Source organism: Saccopteryx bilineata, chromosome 1, assembly GCF_036850765.1.
Source record: "Saccopteryx bilineata isolate mSacBil1 chromosome 1, mSacBil1_pri_phased_curated, whole genome shotgun sequence".
NCBI classification, from domain to species: Eukaryota; Metazoa; Chordata; class Mammalia; order Chiroptera; family Emballonuridae; genus Saccopteryx; species Saccopteryx bilineata.
In genome coordinates, this window is record NC_089490.1 from 82,802,785 (window position 1) to 82,819,646 (window position 16,862).

At 38.4% G+C, this 16,862-nt stretch overlaps 1 protein-coding gene across 2 annotated transcripts in view; it reads left to right on the forward strand.

Annotated features, from left to right (window-relative positions):
* Nucleotides 1–16,862, forward strand: part of SMC1B (structural maintenance of chromosomes 1B) — a 63,312-nt gene that overhangs the window by 25,581 nt on the left and 20,869 nt on the right. For both annotated transcript variants that reach the window (XM_066253056.1, XM_066253057.1), the window contains exons 12-15: nucleotides 4,150–4,296; nucleotides 10,458–10,595; nucleotides 10,890–11,006; nucleotides 12,696–12,802. In XM_066253056.1, the coding sequence (XP_066109153.1) occupies nucleotides 4,150–4,296; nucleotides 10,458–10,595; nucleotides 10,890–11,006; nucleotides 12,696–12,802 (509 nt within the window). The remainder of the gene's footprint in view (nucleotides 1–4,149; nucleotides 4,297–10,457; nucleotides 10,596–10,889; nucleotides 11,007–12,695; nucleotides 12,803–16,862) is intronic.

Consider the following 16,862-nt stretch of genomic DNA (forward strand, 5'->3'; position numbering starts at 1 on the left):
AGGCAAGTTTCTAAACCTCTAATGTTAGTTTTTTGGAAGAAATAATACATATTTTATAGTTATAAGGGTTAAATTAATATGCAAAATACACCTGACCAGGTGGTGGCACAGTAGATAGAATGTTGGCTTGGGACGCGGAGGGCACAGGTTCGAAGCCCGGAGGTCACTGACTTGAGCCCAAAGGTTGGTGGCTTGAAGCCCAAGGTCACTGGCTTGAGTAAGGGGTCACTTGCTCTACTGCAGCCCCTAGTCAAGGCACATAGGAGAAAGCAATCAGTGAACAACTAAGGTGGCATAACGAAGAATTGATGCTTCTCATCTCTCTCCCTTCCTGTCTGTCTGTGTCTCTGTCCATCCCTATTTCTCCCTCTCTGTCTTGCAAAAAAAAAAAGCAAAATACTATTATAGTGCCTAGGCCCTGGCCGGTTGGCTCAGCGGTAGAGCATCGGCCTGGCGTGCGGGGGACCCGGGTTTGATTCCCGGCCAGGGCACATAGGAGAAGCGCCCATTTGCTTCTCCACCCCTCACCCCCTCCTTCCTCTCTGTCTCCCTCTTCCCCTCCCGCAGCCGGGGCTCCATTGGAGCAGAGATGGCCCGGGCGCTGGGGATGGCTCCTTGGCCTCTGCCCCAGGCGCTAGCAGAGGCCTGGCGGCAGAGCAACGCCCCGGAGGGGCAGAGCATCGCCCCCTGGTGGGCAGAGCGTCACCCCTGGTGGGCGTGCCGGGTGGATCCCGGTCGGGCGCATGCGGGAGTCTGGCTGTCTCTCCCCGTTTCCAGCTTCAGAAAAATACAAAAATTAAAAAAAAATACTATTATAGTGCCTAGAAAATAACTCTCAAAAAGTGGTAGTCATTTTTTTATTTACTAGTCAATTAAAATATTTGCTCTGGAATGTCCAGAGTTGCAAATTAATGCAGAACAGGTTATTATGAAAGATAATTTTTAGCTTTAAATTTATTGACTATCTAATATTAACTTCTCATATTGCAGTACTATCTTAATAATGTGATCAGTCTTAGTAATCACTGTCATTGATTTCTGCATACTAAATTTAAGTAAGTGTAATAAGTGAGCTACAAATATATCTTCATTATTTTGCTACCTAATTATGTTAAAATTTATTTTTGTATATTTGTAAAATTGATTTTGTAAAATTGATTTTTGAAGATTTGTGAGGTCACTTTATTTTATTTTATTTTGGTGAGGTCATTTTAAAGAAATCACAAGAAGATAAGACTATATTTCTTCCTTTTTTCATTCAACAAATATTATTGGTTTTTATCTGTTCACAGTAAAATGTCTTACCCTTTTAAGCTGTATCTTATTCTTATGATTATCTTAAAATTTTAATCAGCTTTGTCATTTGTGTCTTAAGTATATTGCAGGGACTTTATCTTCTTCCTATTATAGTTATATCACTTCAGAAATTCTCTCTGTGCTTTAGGATGCATAAAACCTTTGAATAGACGTCACATTTTCACAGATATCAGTCTTCGATCTGTGCTTTTGGTTTTTTATGGACTATATGTTTTCATAGACTTGATAATCATGTTTTAGAACTTTATTCAAATACTGCAAGTGACATCACAAAAATCATGTTTATTTTCTAAATAACATACAGTATATAGAAACTACATAATATATCAATAAATTACAATAATTCTTATTGTATGGTCAACATAATTTTTTAAATTTTTTATTTATTCATTTTAAAGAGGAGAGAGAGAGAGAGAAGGAGGGGGGAAGAGCAGGAAGCATCAACTCCCATATGTGCCTTGACTGAGCAAACCCAGGGTTTCAAACTGGTGACCTCAGCGTTCCAGGTCGACACTTTATCCACTGCGCCACCACAGGCCAAGCCATCAAGATTTTTATAACAATTTTTAAATGCTTTTTTGGTTTTTGGTGGGTGTTTTTTTCCTTTTTATTGACTTTATTGTGGTGACACTGTTTAACAAAATTATATAGATTTCAGGTACGCAGTTCTACTCCACATCAGTACATCGTATTATGTGTTCACCACCCTAAGACTCTGTTTATCACCATTTTCTTCCTTTACACTCCTATCCCTCTTATTCCCCAGCGATCACCACACTGTTGTCTGTATCCATGGGTTTTTTTTCTTCCTTTCCCTTTTTTGCTCAATCCCTCCACTCTCCTCACCCAGCCCCATCCCAACAGCTCTCATCCTGCTCTCTATGAGTCTGTCTCTGTTTTGCTTGTTAGTTCACTTTGTTCATTAGATTCTGCACATGAGTGAAATCATACAGTAGTTGTGTTTCTCTGACTCGCTTATTTCACTTAGCATAATGCTGTCCTGGTCCATCCATGTTGTCACAAATGATAAGATTTCCTTTTTTATGGCTGAGTAGTATTCCACTGTATAAATGTACCATAGTTTGGTTATCCTACTAGCGTAACTTCCTGAAGGTCAATATCATATTTCACTCCCTTTGTCCCTCCGGTCCCCAGTGTAGAATGTCTCAGACATGGCAATCATGCAGGGAGTGTTTGAATGAAGGGATCAGTGAGACTCCTATTTGTTGGCTTTTTTTTTAATCAGCTCATATTACATGGTTATAGTCCTCCACAGGTGGTCTTCTCCTACTTTGACTAGAAACATTTGCAAAACATTGATAATTGCTTTTATTTACTCTGTAAAGCAGAAATTTTCAACTTGTGTGCTGCAAGAATTTTTCAAGCATGCAATACCTGACTATTTAGTCAGGGGCACTGACCTCTTTTCCTTTAGATCAGTGGTAGTCAACCTGGTCCCTACCGCCCACTAGTGGGTGTTCCAGCTTTCATGGTGGGCGGTAGCAGAGCAACCAAAGTATAAATAAAAAGATAGATTTAACTATAGTAAGTTGTTTTATAAAGATTTATTTTGCCAAACTTGGTGAAAATCTGACATAAAGTACTTGGTAAGTAATTATTATATGCTTTAACTTGCTGTAACCTCTGCTTTATAAATTTTATAAAGTAAAGTTACTTCCCTACTTTTTTTTTTTTTTTTTGTATTTTTCTGAAGTTGGAAACGGTAGGCAGTCAGACAGACAAACTCCCACATTCGCCTGACCGGGTTCCACCCGGCACGCCCACCAGGGGGCGATGCTTTGCCTCAATCAGAGCCATTCTAGCGCCTGAGGCAGAGGCCACAGAGCCATCCTCAGTGCCCGGGCAAACTTTGCTCCAATGGAGCCTTGACTGCGGGAGGGGAAGAGAAAGACAGGAAGAAGAGGGGGAGAGGTGGAGAAGCAGATGGGTGCTTCTCCTGTGTGCCCTGGCCAGGAATCGAATCCAAGACTCCCACACGCCAGGCCGACGCTCTACCACTGAGCCAACCGGCCCGGGCCCCTACTTTATAAATCACCGTTACTGTGGAACCAGTGGGCGGTTAGAAAATTACTACTAACAGAGATACAAAAGTGGACGGTAGGTATAAAAAGGTTGACTACTCCTGCTTTAGATTATCAAATAAAAAATGTCAACAGCCAACACACCAATTGTCATCCAGTGTAGCTGAATCAAAATTGTATCTGTTTTTATGTCAAATCGGCAAAAACTATATTTTTTGGTGTGCTGAAGAATTTTAGTGATTAGTTTATGTGTACCATTAGATGAAAAAGGTTGAAATCACCACCATAAAGCCTATACCTAGGACTATAACTTCAAGCTATTTTATACTCCTGAATCCATTTAAATTTTGTTCTTGGTTCTAGTTCATATCCATTTGGAGAATGTGATATTTTTGCTATCCTCAAGTTACTAAAGCTGTTTTCATAATATGCCATTGATGTGTGATGTCAAATTCTTCAAATATAGGATTATATAATTCAAACTATTTGATATTCAATACAGATATTCTTGGGGTTTTTTTCTTTTTAATATTGAATATGTTTGGAACTAATATACAATGTATTTTGAACCTTTTAACTTTCTCATTTGTTGCTGAGAAATGCTTTGGGTCTTAGCAAAACAGAGTTTTGTTTGTATTTGTGGTTTACTGGTGGGGGGGGGTCTTTCCATATGCTAGAGATTTTACTATATGGTTTTTCTCATCTATAAATTCTCAGCTGTAAAAATTATGTCCTATTTTTATCTTCTTTATGTACATTTCTCCAACATAAAATGTTTTTAATTTTACAGACAGTTTCTCTTGATGGGACATTATTTTTAAAATCTGGGGTGATCTCTGGAGGTTCAAGTGACTTAAAATACAAGGCTCGATGCTGGGATGAGAAAGAGTTAAAGAATTTAAGAGAAAGAATAACCCAGCTAATGCAAGAATTAAAGGTAAATCCATATTATGAAAGTTATAGAATAACCGTTTTTTTTTAAAACTTAATATTTTGGTAATAAAAGTACCATGCCTGTGTTTTTTTTTAATTCTAATAATGCAAAATGAAATAAAGGGAAAAATTCCTTACCTGTGCTACATCTCAGTGGTATTTCCTAAACACAGTTTGATGCATAACCTTTGGAAGTATTCTCTGTCTAGGTAGGTATATATATTATTTTTCCTTTTGTGTTTTAGAAGACTTTTGCCATAGTGTTTGTAATAAGCTTTTTTCATTAATATCATAATACAGACATGTTCTCATTTTAGTATGTAGACAACTTCTTTATTTTTCATGAATCCTGCCTGGTATTTCATTGTGTAGACTTTCTTCATTTAACCAACCTTCAATAATTTTGTCATTTTGGTTTTTGCTATTACAGATGATGCAGCCTTAAGTATTCTTTTAGAGAGGGAAAATAACGTTGTACTTGATAGTATAAATTTGGTGGCCACACCACCTAAGATTGAATCTTAGTTCTGCCACTTTCTAGAATCTAGCAATATATACTTGAGCAAGGTCCCTAACCACCTTGTATCTTAGTTTCACCATCTGTTAAATGTGGTTACTAAGAATACTTTACTTTTAGGGTAATTTTAACAATAAAATCAGATAAGCCAGATAAAATACTTAAAACAGTGCCTGACATATATGAATACTATATAAATATTTGTTGTTATTATTATTTTTTTTTTTTGGTATTTTTTCTGAAGCTGGAAACGGGGAGAGACAGTCAGACAGACTCCCGCATGCGCCTGACCGGGATCCACCCGGCACGCCCACCAGGGGCAACACTCTGCCCACCAGGGGGCGATGCTCTGCCCCTCCAGGGCGTTGCTCTGCCACGACCAGAGCCACTCTGTCGCCTGGGGCAGAGGCCAAGGAGCCATCCCCAGCGCCCGGGCCATCTCCGCTCCAATGGAGCCTCGGCTGAGGGAGGGGAAGAGAGAGACAGAGAGGAAGGAGAGGGGGAGGGTGGAAAAGCAGATGGGCGCTTCTCCTGTGTGCCCTGGCTGGGAATCTAACACAGGACTCCTGCATGCCAGGCCGATGCTCTACCACTGAGCCAACCAGCCAGGGCCTGAGTTTTTTATATTATTTTTTTCTGTGAACTGCATATTTATATCCTGTGCATACTTTTTTATTAGGTTGTTATTTTATTACCTACTTGAAGAATTATTTAAGTAAATTAGTCCTTGTGTTATAAATATATTCTGTTTGACCTTTTGTTAGCTTTATTGGGGTATAACTTACATACAATAATAATCATCAATTTTAAGTGTAGGATTCAATAGGTTTTTGTTTGTTTGTTTTACAGTGACAGGGAGAGTCAGAGAGAGGGATAGATAGGGACAGACAGACAAGAACGGAGAGAGATGAGAAGCATGAATATTAGTTTTTCATTGCGACACCTTAGTTGTTCATTGATTGCTTTCTCATATGTGCCTTGACTGTGGGCGTTCAGCAGACCGAGTAACCCCTTGCTCGAACCAGCAACTTTGGGTCCAAGCTGGTGAGCTTTGCTCAAACCAGATGAGCCCACACTCAAGCTGGCGACCTCGGGGTCTCGAACCTGGATCCTCCGCATCCCAGTCCAACGATGCTCTATCCACTGCACCACCGCCCACTCAGGTGGATTCAGTAGGTTTTGACAAATGTATGTAGTTGTGTAACCACCATCACAATCATGATAAAGAACATTTCCATCACCCCCCAAATTTTATTTGTAGCCCTTACCTGAGTCCTTTGGATCCTGGAACCCAGTCTATTTTCTATCATTATAGGGTTTTTTTCTAGAATTTCATATAAATGGAATAACCTAATGCTGTTGATATTCATGCTGTGTATATAAAAAGTTTATTCCTTGTTATTGCTCAGGTTCTGTTTGACATTTGAATTTTTGTAATGCATATGTTTTTAATCTTTATGTAGCCAATTTTTTTAATTTTTATAACTTTTGAATTTTATTGTCATGCTTGGGAAGACTTTAATTTTTATTTATCTTTTTTAAGTGAGAGAGATGTGGGGAGACAGGCATACAGACAGGAAGGGAGAGAGATGAGAAGCATCAACTCATAGTGGCAGCACCTTAGTTGTTCATTGATTGCTTTTTCATATGTGCCTTGACCAGGGGCTGCAGCTGAGCCAGTGACCCCTTGCTCAGGCCAGTGACCGTGGGTTCAAGTCGGCAATCATGGGGTCATGTCTATTATCCCATGCTCAAGCTGGCAACCCCATGCTCAAGCTGGTGAATTGTGGAGATTGGTTGCACAACAGTGTTTACCCTTTGAGTAGTATGAATGTTCATGTATGTTCTCATGCCTCCTGACTATCCAGAGTATGATTGATTTATTTTTGAAAATGTGTAAGGCAACATTAAAAAAAGGAAAATGTATGTCCTTGTTTCCATAAATTGGTTAACAAACATAATTTTAAGTTAAAACTGTAACCGGAACTAATTTTGTTTTTTGAAAAAGAACTCACTCTTGGGGATCAGCGAGCATTGAAAAAACTCACTACTCAAAGGTTTAATACTCTTAAATACTATTGAGCTGTGTCTGAAGGTAGTAAATTTAATGTATATTTTACCACAATTCTTATTTTTATTTGTTTTTTTGTGGCAGACAGAGAGAGGGACAGATAGGGACAGACAGACAGGAAGGGAGAGAGATGAGAAGCATCAGTTCTTTGTTGCGACTCCTTAGTTGTTCATTGATTGATTCTCATATGTGCCTTGACTGGGGGGCTATAACAGACCCAGTGACTCCTTGCTTGAGCCAGCGACCTCGGGCTCAAGCTGGTGAGCCTTGCTCAAATCAAATGAGCCTGCGCTCAAGCTGGCGACCTTGGGGTCTCGTACCTGGGTCCTCCACATCTCAGTCTGACACTCTATCCACTGCGCCACTGCCTGGTCAGGCTTTACCACAATTCTTAAAAAAGACTGGGACCAGATGGATTTATAGCTGAATTCTATCTAATATAACCTAAGCCGTTCTAAATCATAGAAATAGATGAAAACTTCTCAGTTTATTTTATAAAGTTAGTATAACTTTAGTATCAAATATGATATACTACAAAAGTAAAACTAAGTTTCCCTTTGTGAATATAAATGCGTAATTTCTAAATTAAATATTAATATAGAGAATTTGGCAATGTAGTGAAATAAAAATACATCTGAATGAACAGAATTTGTTCTAAGATGAAACAGGTGGATGTTTCAATAGTAAGTGATCACACAACATAACCCATTACTGTAACAAATTAAAGGCAGGAGAAAATTCATATGATCCTTTGTAGAAAGGCATTTGATAAAGATACATATGAGAAAGCAATCAATGAGTTACTAGGTGCTACAACTATGAGTTGATGCTGCTCATTTCTTTCCCTTCTTATCTGTCTGTCCCTCCCTCTCCCTCCTTTTGCCGCTCTCTCCCTCTCGCTAAAAAACCAAAAAACAATTTTAGTTAAACAGGAAATAGAAATAGCTGCTAATAACATTATTTAACATGGTTTTGGAAGTGATAGTAAATACAGTTAGGCACAAAGTGAAATAATTTGTATAAATCTTTGAAAAGAAGAGAAAAATAATTTTGCTGATAATAAGATTGTAGTTTAAAAACTACTAGGTTTAATAAGGTAATGGGAGGGCTATGTAGTTTTTTCTCTATACTATCAAAAAGCTTCTAAAAATAGAAAAATATTTTGCTCACAATAGGAATAAATGTAGCAATAAAGGCACAGTATCAATTTTTAGAAAACTAAAATTTATTGAAGGACGTGAAACAACAACCAAAAGGAAAGACATACCATATTTTTTATTAAAAATCTTCCAATTAATATATAACTAGAACACAATTTTAATTAAAATACTACCAAGGATTTTTAAATTTAATAAATGATTTTTTTTTCTTGTTTTTCCAAGTGAAAGAGGGGAGATAGACTCCCACATGCATCCCGATTGGGATCCACCTGGCAACCCCCATCTGGGGCTGATGCTCTGCCCATCTGGGGCCATGCTCGCAACCAAACTATTTTTAGTGCCTGAGGCAGAGACTCCACAGAGCCCTCCTCAGTGCCCCAGCCAGTGTGCTCAAACCAGTTGAGCCATGCCTGTGGGAGGGGAAGAGAGAGTGAGAAAGAAGAGGCAGGGAGAGGGATAGAGAAGCAGATGGCCACTTCTCCTACCCTGACCAGGAATCAAACCTGGGACATCCACACACTGGGTCAATGCTCTACCACTGAGCTAACCAGCCGGGCTGATAAATGATTTTCTAAGTCTTACAAATGAAGAATTTTCTGAGACTAGTCAAAAAATATGTGACAGGATGAATATGTTATAAGCATGCAGAATACAATGAAAATCCTCTGGAATCAAGTCAGTGAGTGTTGGCATGTGAATGGACAGATTAATGAAATGGAATAGGAATTCCAGAAATTGGACTCTGTATATCTGATAATTTAGTATAAAAAGATGATGTTTTTAGTTTTGTGGAAAAAGGATAGATTACTTAATGTACTGGAGGAAGTAATATTTGCCCCATATTACAACATGAAAAAATAAATTCCAGATAAAGACTTGAATGTAAAAAATTTTTAATGAGGATAAAAGCCATTGTATACATGTTTTTGAAGTTTAAAATGAAGACTGTAGGTTCTGTACTATTAAAGAACTATTTTAAAAATTGACGTGAAAAAAGACAAAAACATCTGGGCAAAGGATAGGATTAGACAGACAGTTCAGAGAAAGAAGAAATTCATATGGCTAGTGAATATGAAAAAATGCTTAATCTGAAATATATTTAGTTCTCAGGGGAATAATTAAATTAAGATTATACCTATCGATAAGACTTGTGAAACATACATATATACGTATATATATGCTGGTGGTGATGTGAAGAAACATGAACTCATACATTATTTATAGAAATGTGAATTGCAATAGCTTTTGGGAAAACAGTCAGCACCAACTATTAAAAACATGAATACCATTGACCTATCGATCTTACCCTGGGGAATCTATTGCATGGAAATAAAGACACCAGTACTTAAGGGTGTACATACAAGTATGTTGTTGCAGCATTGTTTGTGGTGGCAAAAACCTGGAAACAAAGTAAATGCCCATCATTTAGGGCAGAGTTGAATAATTATGGCACAGTCTCACTCTGGAATAATATATACCTATTAAAATAATTTAGAGCTTTATCAGTTGACTTTTGTGAGTAACAGAATGAGAAAAGCAATAGGTAGAAAAGCATGTTCAGTATGATTCTAAATTTACAAAACGACTGTAAAAACAGTACGTAGGTTGATATGTATGCATATGCATTCATGTAAGGACTTGGAATAAAAATACAGAACATATCCTAGGGAACTAATCTGGTTGAGTAAGAGGGCGGGTGAAGGGAGAAGGGAGTGGACGAGGCAAGCAGAAAGATAAGGAGGTATCAAGACCCAGGCACAATGGATTATATGGTCCCATTTGTGTCCCATGCACTCCCCACCCCTCTGCTTTCGTGCCTAACTCTTAGGAAGTGTGTTTTTGAGGGTGCTGTATGGCATCTTGGTTACTCCAGATGGCTTATGTACTTTATTGCCCAGAAGAAGGGAAAGAGTATGATGTGGCTATTTGTAAAAAGTTGTGAAGTATGACTTAAGAAAGCACTTTGAAAAACAAAAATACAGGCCCTGGCCGATTGGCTCAATGGTAGAGCATCGGCCTGGCATGCAGGAGTCCCGGGTTTGATTCCCGGCCAGGGCACACAGGAGAAGCGCCCATCTGCTTTTCCACCCCTCCCCCTCTCCTTCCTCTCTGTCTCTCTCTTCCCCTCCTGCAGCCAAGGCTCCATTGGAGCAAAGTTGGCCCGGGTGCTGAGGATGGCTCTGTGGCCTCTGCCTCAGGTACTAGAGTGGCTCTGGTCACAACAGAGTGACACCCCGGATGGGCAGAGCATCGCCCCCTGGTGGGCGTGCCGGGTGGATCCTGGTCGGGCACATGCGGGAGTCTGTCTGACTGCCTCCCCATTTCTGGCTTCGGAAAAATACAAAAAGAAAAAAAAGAAAAACAAAAATACTTTTTCCATTGTAAAATGTTCTCATTGTATTTCTCTTCCTCTTTAGGATTTAATGAAGATGCTTCGCAAGGAAGCAGATCTGAAACAAATACAGTCTCTAGTACAAGGAACTCATACACGACTCAAATATTCACAGAGTGAACTAGAGATAATTAAAAAGAAGCATCTTGCTGCTTTTTACCAGGTAATACATTCTTACATAGAATGTTGTGGACATTAGAACCAGAACATAGTATTTCCAGAGTTACATTTATATAGTACATATAATTTTACTCTTTATTCCATGATTGAGGTTATATTATAATTCTTTAGTTACTTTATTTTTATGGTTGTTAATTTTATTATACAATTTTGCATGAATTTACCTTACCTCATGGGTTTCCTTTTTATTTTAAAAGAAACCTATCATGTTTTTGGCTTCACTATATAAACCTAAAATAGCCATGTTAAAAAAGAATTTTTTCTCTTTTGTAATTAGGAACAATCTCAGCTACAAAGTGAACTACTAAATATTGACTCTCAGTGTTCCATGTTTAATGAAGGAATCAAAGAACGGCAACAAAGAATTGAAGAATTTCAAGAAAAGATAGATAAGGTCATGAGTGATATATTTATTATTCAGTGGCTTGTGGAATATATTTCTAGGCCATATTTAGGTGTTCTTGAATACATGCTAAGTTTTATTGGTTTGCCAAGTTAATTTTCTTTGAGAACCACTATTGCCCATCTCGGTGCTTAGTTATTGTCTTCTGCTATCCAGCCTTTCCTTGGTCATAGTAAAAGTTACAGCCTCTTTCTTTCTCCCATTGCTCTTAACACCAGGAAAGAAAGAACTGTGTCATCTGGGTTCTCTTTTAAGATTACTTATTTGCTCAGTAATTATTTCTGGAACATTTATTGTATTTGCCAGGCACAGTGCTTGGCTCCGGGAAACAAAAATTTGGTCATGTAGCCTCTGCTTATAAAGTAACAGGAGCTTTCTGGTTTAATTCATTTCCCTGTAACTTATCTTTAACCTTAGAGAGTTGTATGTCACATTGTCACTCAGTGACTTTCACTGCCTTTTATCACAGTATTGAATCCACTCTTATATAGCTCCTTGTTATCTCTTTTTCAGGCTAATATCCTTGATTCCTTAGTCATTTGCTTTTATCATGAATTTTAAGACCAGTTCTAGTAACCATCCTCTGGGTGCTCTGTTGTTTGCCAATGCCTAGAACAAAGCATAAGGTCAAAATACTGTCTGACCAGTACAGAGCACCATGGGACTCTACACATAGAATTGTAACTTTCTGTGGCTTGAATTATCTACTTTTGTAAATTATAGTTTACTATTGCATGTCATATCATGTTCGTATTTAATTTTTTATTCAATTACAATCAGTTTTTAAATGTCCTTCCTACTGTTAAAATAGGTCTGTTTATCCTATAATTGTATATAAATGCAAGGCTTAAAAATTTTTGAGGTTAAATGTTATTTTGTTGAATTTGAATTATTCTAGTGTTTCTAAATCTTCTTGAGTCCTAATTCTCTGCTCTAGTCCTTTTGGCTTTTATTGCCTAAGACACTCTAGTATTACTCATATAAAGAATATTTTATTTATGTAAAATAATTATGTTTTGGTGTGGCTAATTAATTGAAATGTTTTATATTGTAAATTCTTCATGAAGCCAAAACTCTTAATAAAACTAGTTTTGCATGTTCTTATTTAATTTTTAGAATAAGAAATTTGAAAATAGATGAGTGTAGTTTATGGAATTAAAGAACAAAAAAGCACTGGCCCCACAGTGCTTGTTGGGATTAGTTTTTGGCCTAATCCAGGAAAATCTTGGAGGAAAAACCTTAGATATAAGCATGGTCTTTAGATTTTTTTTTTTTCTGAAGTGAGAAGTGGGGAGGCAGAGAGACAGACTCCCGCATGCACCCAACCAAGATTCACCTGGCAAGCCCACTAGGGGGCAATGCTCTGCCAATCTGGGGCATTGTTGCAACCGGAACCATTTTAGTGCCTGAGGCAGAGGCCATGGAACCATCCTCAGTGCCCAGGTCAACTTTGCTCCAATGGAGCCTTGGCTGCAGGAGGGGAAGAGAGAGATAGAGATAAAGGTGAGGGGGAAGGGTGGAGAAGCAGATGGGGACTTCTCCTGTGTGCCCTGACTAGTAGCCAATCCCAGGACATCCACACGCCAGGCTGATGCGCTACCACTTAGCCTACCAGCCAGGGCCTCTTTAGACTTTCTTAAAATTAATTATTAAATCCATTGTTTTGAAATCACTTAAAAGGTTGAAGATGATATTTTCCAACACTTCTGTGAAGAAACTGGTTTGGAAAACATTCGTGAATTTGAGAAAAAACATGTTAAACAGCAACAAGAAATTGATCAAAAAAGGTATATATTTTTTAAATGTTGGTAAGCAATTTATACATATATATGTAACTATCATTTCATAATTTAAGGCAATTATGCTTGAGATGGTCTTTATTTCAGTTCATCAAGAAATAGCTAGTAAACATTCATATTTTTATAGAGATCTAATTCTTTTGTACTTTTTTAAAGAAAACAAATATATGAATAGGAGAATGGGGACATAATTATACAGTGACTATTAAAAGAATAAGACTAATTTACTTAGTTCTCTGTAAATACTTATGTGTATATATATGTAGATAGATAGATAAAATTGATAATTTTCAGGAAATAATATATTACCAGGATAGAAAACATAAGGAGACTAGTTATAGGAGAAGAAAGGAAAAATGCTTCAACCCACTTACATCCCCAGTTTTACTGGCATGTATGGTTTCACAGAGGAATTATCTCAGCAAGCTTTAAAAGCACAGTAAACTTCAACATTTTATATTTAAGAAAGCCTTCAATATTTCAACTTTCATAATATAGAAGAAAGAGAAATACATCTTTTTACAAAATGAACATAATGTCGATGCCAAAATTTTTAAACAGGTACATGCACATACAATAAGTCAATCTTACCTATAAATAACCAAGTAAAATAAGGTTAAATAGAAACAAATGACAGCAACAGCAAAACAATGTACCATTTTCTAGTGAGCTTCACACCAGAAATAGAAAGGTGGCTCAGGAGGAGGGATCATGGCTACAGTTTGCCATATTTATAGTCAAAGGAGAAAAATCAGATGATCGATTCTACGGATGATGAAAAAGGCATTTGGCAAAATTTAACATCAATTTTTGATGAAAAGTTCTTAAAATAGTAGATACCAATGATATGAGAAAATACATCTCATTCTAAATCAGTATTGTAAAAATTAAGAATAAAAAATAAAAAAATAAATCAGCATATTTTAATGAATTGACACTGGAAACTCCTAGTAAAGTTAGAAATGAGAAGTATATCAGTATCACCACTGTTCTCTAACATTCTTCTGGAGATACTAGCCAATAGAATTAGATAGGAAATATAAAGAAGATACAAATACCGGTACTTCAAATGCAGGAGCTAAGTTTTCACGATTTGCAGGTTATGTGCTATATACCTAGGACTTCCTAAAGCATGAATGAAAACTGTTAGAAACAAAAAAAGAGAATTTGGCCTGACCAGGTGGTGACACAGTGGATGGAGCATCGGACTGGGATATGGAGGACCCAGGTTCGAGACCCCGAGGTCACCAGCTAGAGCGTGGGCTCATCTGGTTTGAGCAAAGCTTACCAGCTTGAGCCCTAGGTCACTGGCTCGAGCAAGGGGTCACTCAGTCTGCTGTAGCCCCCGGTCAAGGCACATGTGAGAAAGTAATCAATGAACAACTAAGGTGCTGCAATGAAGAATTGATGTTTCTCATCTCTCTCCCTTCCTGCCTGTCTGTCCCTCTCTCTGACTGTCACAAAAAAAAAAAAAAGGTAATATAGCTGAATATAAATAATGTGAATATTTATTAAAAATGAATGTAAAAATTAAAATGTGTAGCCTTTCTCTCTACAAACTACCAGGAAGACATACTGTATTAAGAAGAAACTATCTGGCAACTTCCCTGACCTCCATCTCTCCTCCATCTTTCTTTCGTCGGGGCCAGGGAACCTTGCCGGGCGGGATGTGCGCTCTGTACTTATTAAAGCCATTTGCTATTCCACACTCTGTGGCTCTGGCCCGTGCCTTCCTTCTTGGCGGGGAAAAATATCTTACATTTTGGTACTGAAAACCCGGAAGGAGTTAGAAGTCCGCAAGGACTGCTCCTTTCCCCTCCCCTCTGAGAAAGAACCAGGATCTCCGACCTTCCACCCACTTCGGCGCACGGTGCGTTAAGTCCGGTCTCCAGCATTCCTCTCGGTTCTTTCCTCCGAGACTCCCTGTCCGAAACCGCAGCTACGTCAGGGAAGTCTTTTCTTTCCTTCCGAGTGTGTGTGCTTGTGGAGACCTCCCCAAGCACATCCACTTTCATCCGTGGCTGAACCTTGAGTTTTTAGGACGCTAATGCTCAAGTCTGACCACTCCGAGAACTGAGTGTGGCTGTTGGGGCACAGGAATCTCCCTCCCTAAAGAATAAGAAACTGTTCTTCTTCTCCGCTGTGGCCAGGCTACAGAACCCACTCAGTTAGCCTCCTGAAGGGACTTTCGGTTTTAACACCCTCACCAATTTATCGCCAAAAAAGCTGGGAACTGATTGGAGATCTCTTACACACACGGCTTCTAATTATTAAGGACAGGCACACCTGTCCTTAATCTCTGTGCCGCCTGTTCCACCACGCAGACCTTTTTTATATTTAAAAAAAGAAAGAAAGGAAGAAGAAACTATCTGCCTGACTAGGCGGTGGCGCAATGGATAGAGCATCAGACTGGGATGCAGATGACCCAAGTTCAAGACCCCGAGGTTGCCAGCTTGAGCGTGAGTTCATCTGGTTTGAGCAAAGCTCACCAGCTTGGACCAAAGGTCCGCTAGTTCGAGCAAGGGGTTACTCAGTCTGCTGAAGGCCCACGGTCAAGGCACATATGAGAAAGCAATCAATGAACAACTAAGCTGTCGTAAGAAAAACTAATGGTTGGGATGCTTCTCATCTCTCTCTGTTCCTGTCTATCCCTCTCTCTGACTCTCTCTCTGTCCCAGAAAAAAAAAAACAACTATCCAAATTATATTAGAGGAAAAAAGAAAATATTTAGCACTTAGAATAAACTTATTAGTATGAAAGCAATACTGTATATAAAGAAACTTTTCGTCTGAGACTGAGAGACATAAATAAAAACTTAAATAAAAAAGAAAGGTCTACATAAAAAGAAAGGCCTTCAATTTTGTGTTTATTCTCATTTAGTCAGTCAGTCATTTGGAATAGCTATTCATTCACCAACTCAAAACTTGGGAATTAAAGAGCACGTTCCTTCCTTATCCTTATGCACTTCCCTATTTTTCCAGCTTCATAGAGTCCTCTACAAAATTCCAGTATCAACTATAGCTCATCTTGTCCACTCTAGAGAGAATAGACAAATATCCTAACAACAGAACAGAAACTGATTCCTAGAAACAGAGAACATTAAAAATAGGGAAGGTTCTTTCATAAGAAGTTTCAATATTAAAGAAGTTGATTCTCCCTAATTTAATCTATAATTTATTTATTTTTAGCCATTATTAAAGTTTTATTTCTTTTAATCCTTCTATTTTTCAGTTACAGTTTACATGCAATATTAGTTTCAGGTGTACACACCATTGATTAGACATTATATAACTTACTAAGTGATCATCCTGATAAATGTTGTACCCATCTGACACCATATGTAACTATTAGAATATTATTGACTGTATTCCCTGTGCTGTACCTTACATCCTGGTGACTATTCTGTAATAACCAATTTGTACTTCTTACTCCCTTCGCCTTTTTCACCCAGCTCCCCAACCCCTCCCCCATCTGGCAACCATCAAAATGTTCTCTGTTTCTAGGAATCAGTTTCTGTTCTGCTGTTAGGATATTTGTCTATTCTCTCTAGAGTGGACAAGATGAGCTATAGTTGATACTGGAATTTTGTAGAGGACTCTATGAAGCTGGAAAAATAGGGAAGTGCATAAGGATAAGGAAGGAACGTGCTCTTTAATTCCCAAGTTTGGAGTTGGTGAATGAATAGCTATTCCAAATGACTGACTGACTAAATGAGTATAAACACAAAATTGTAACAAAGCAAGAGAAGAGGAAACCTATAGCCTGTAAAAGATTTATGAAACATAACTATTTGCAGCCCTGGCCAGTTGGCTCAGCAGTAGAGTGTCAGCCCCAGCATGTGGAAGTCCTAGGTTTGATTCCCGGCCAGGGCACACAGGAAAGGCACCCATCTGCTTCTCCATCTTTTCCCCTCTCCTTTCTCTCTATCTCTCTCTTTCCCTCCCGCAGCCAAGGCTCCATTTGAGCATAGTTGGCCTGGGCACTGAGGATGGCTCCATGGCCTCTGCCTCAGGCACTAGAATGGCTCCGGTAGCAGCAGAGCAATGCT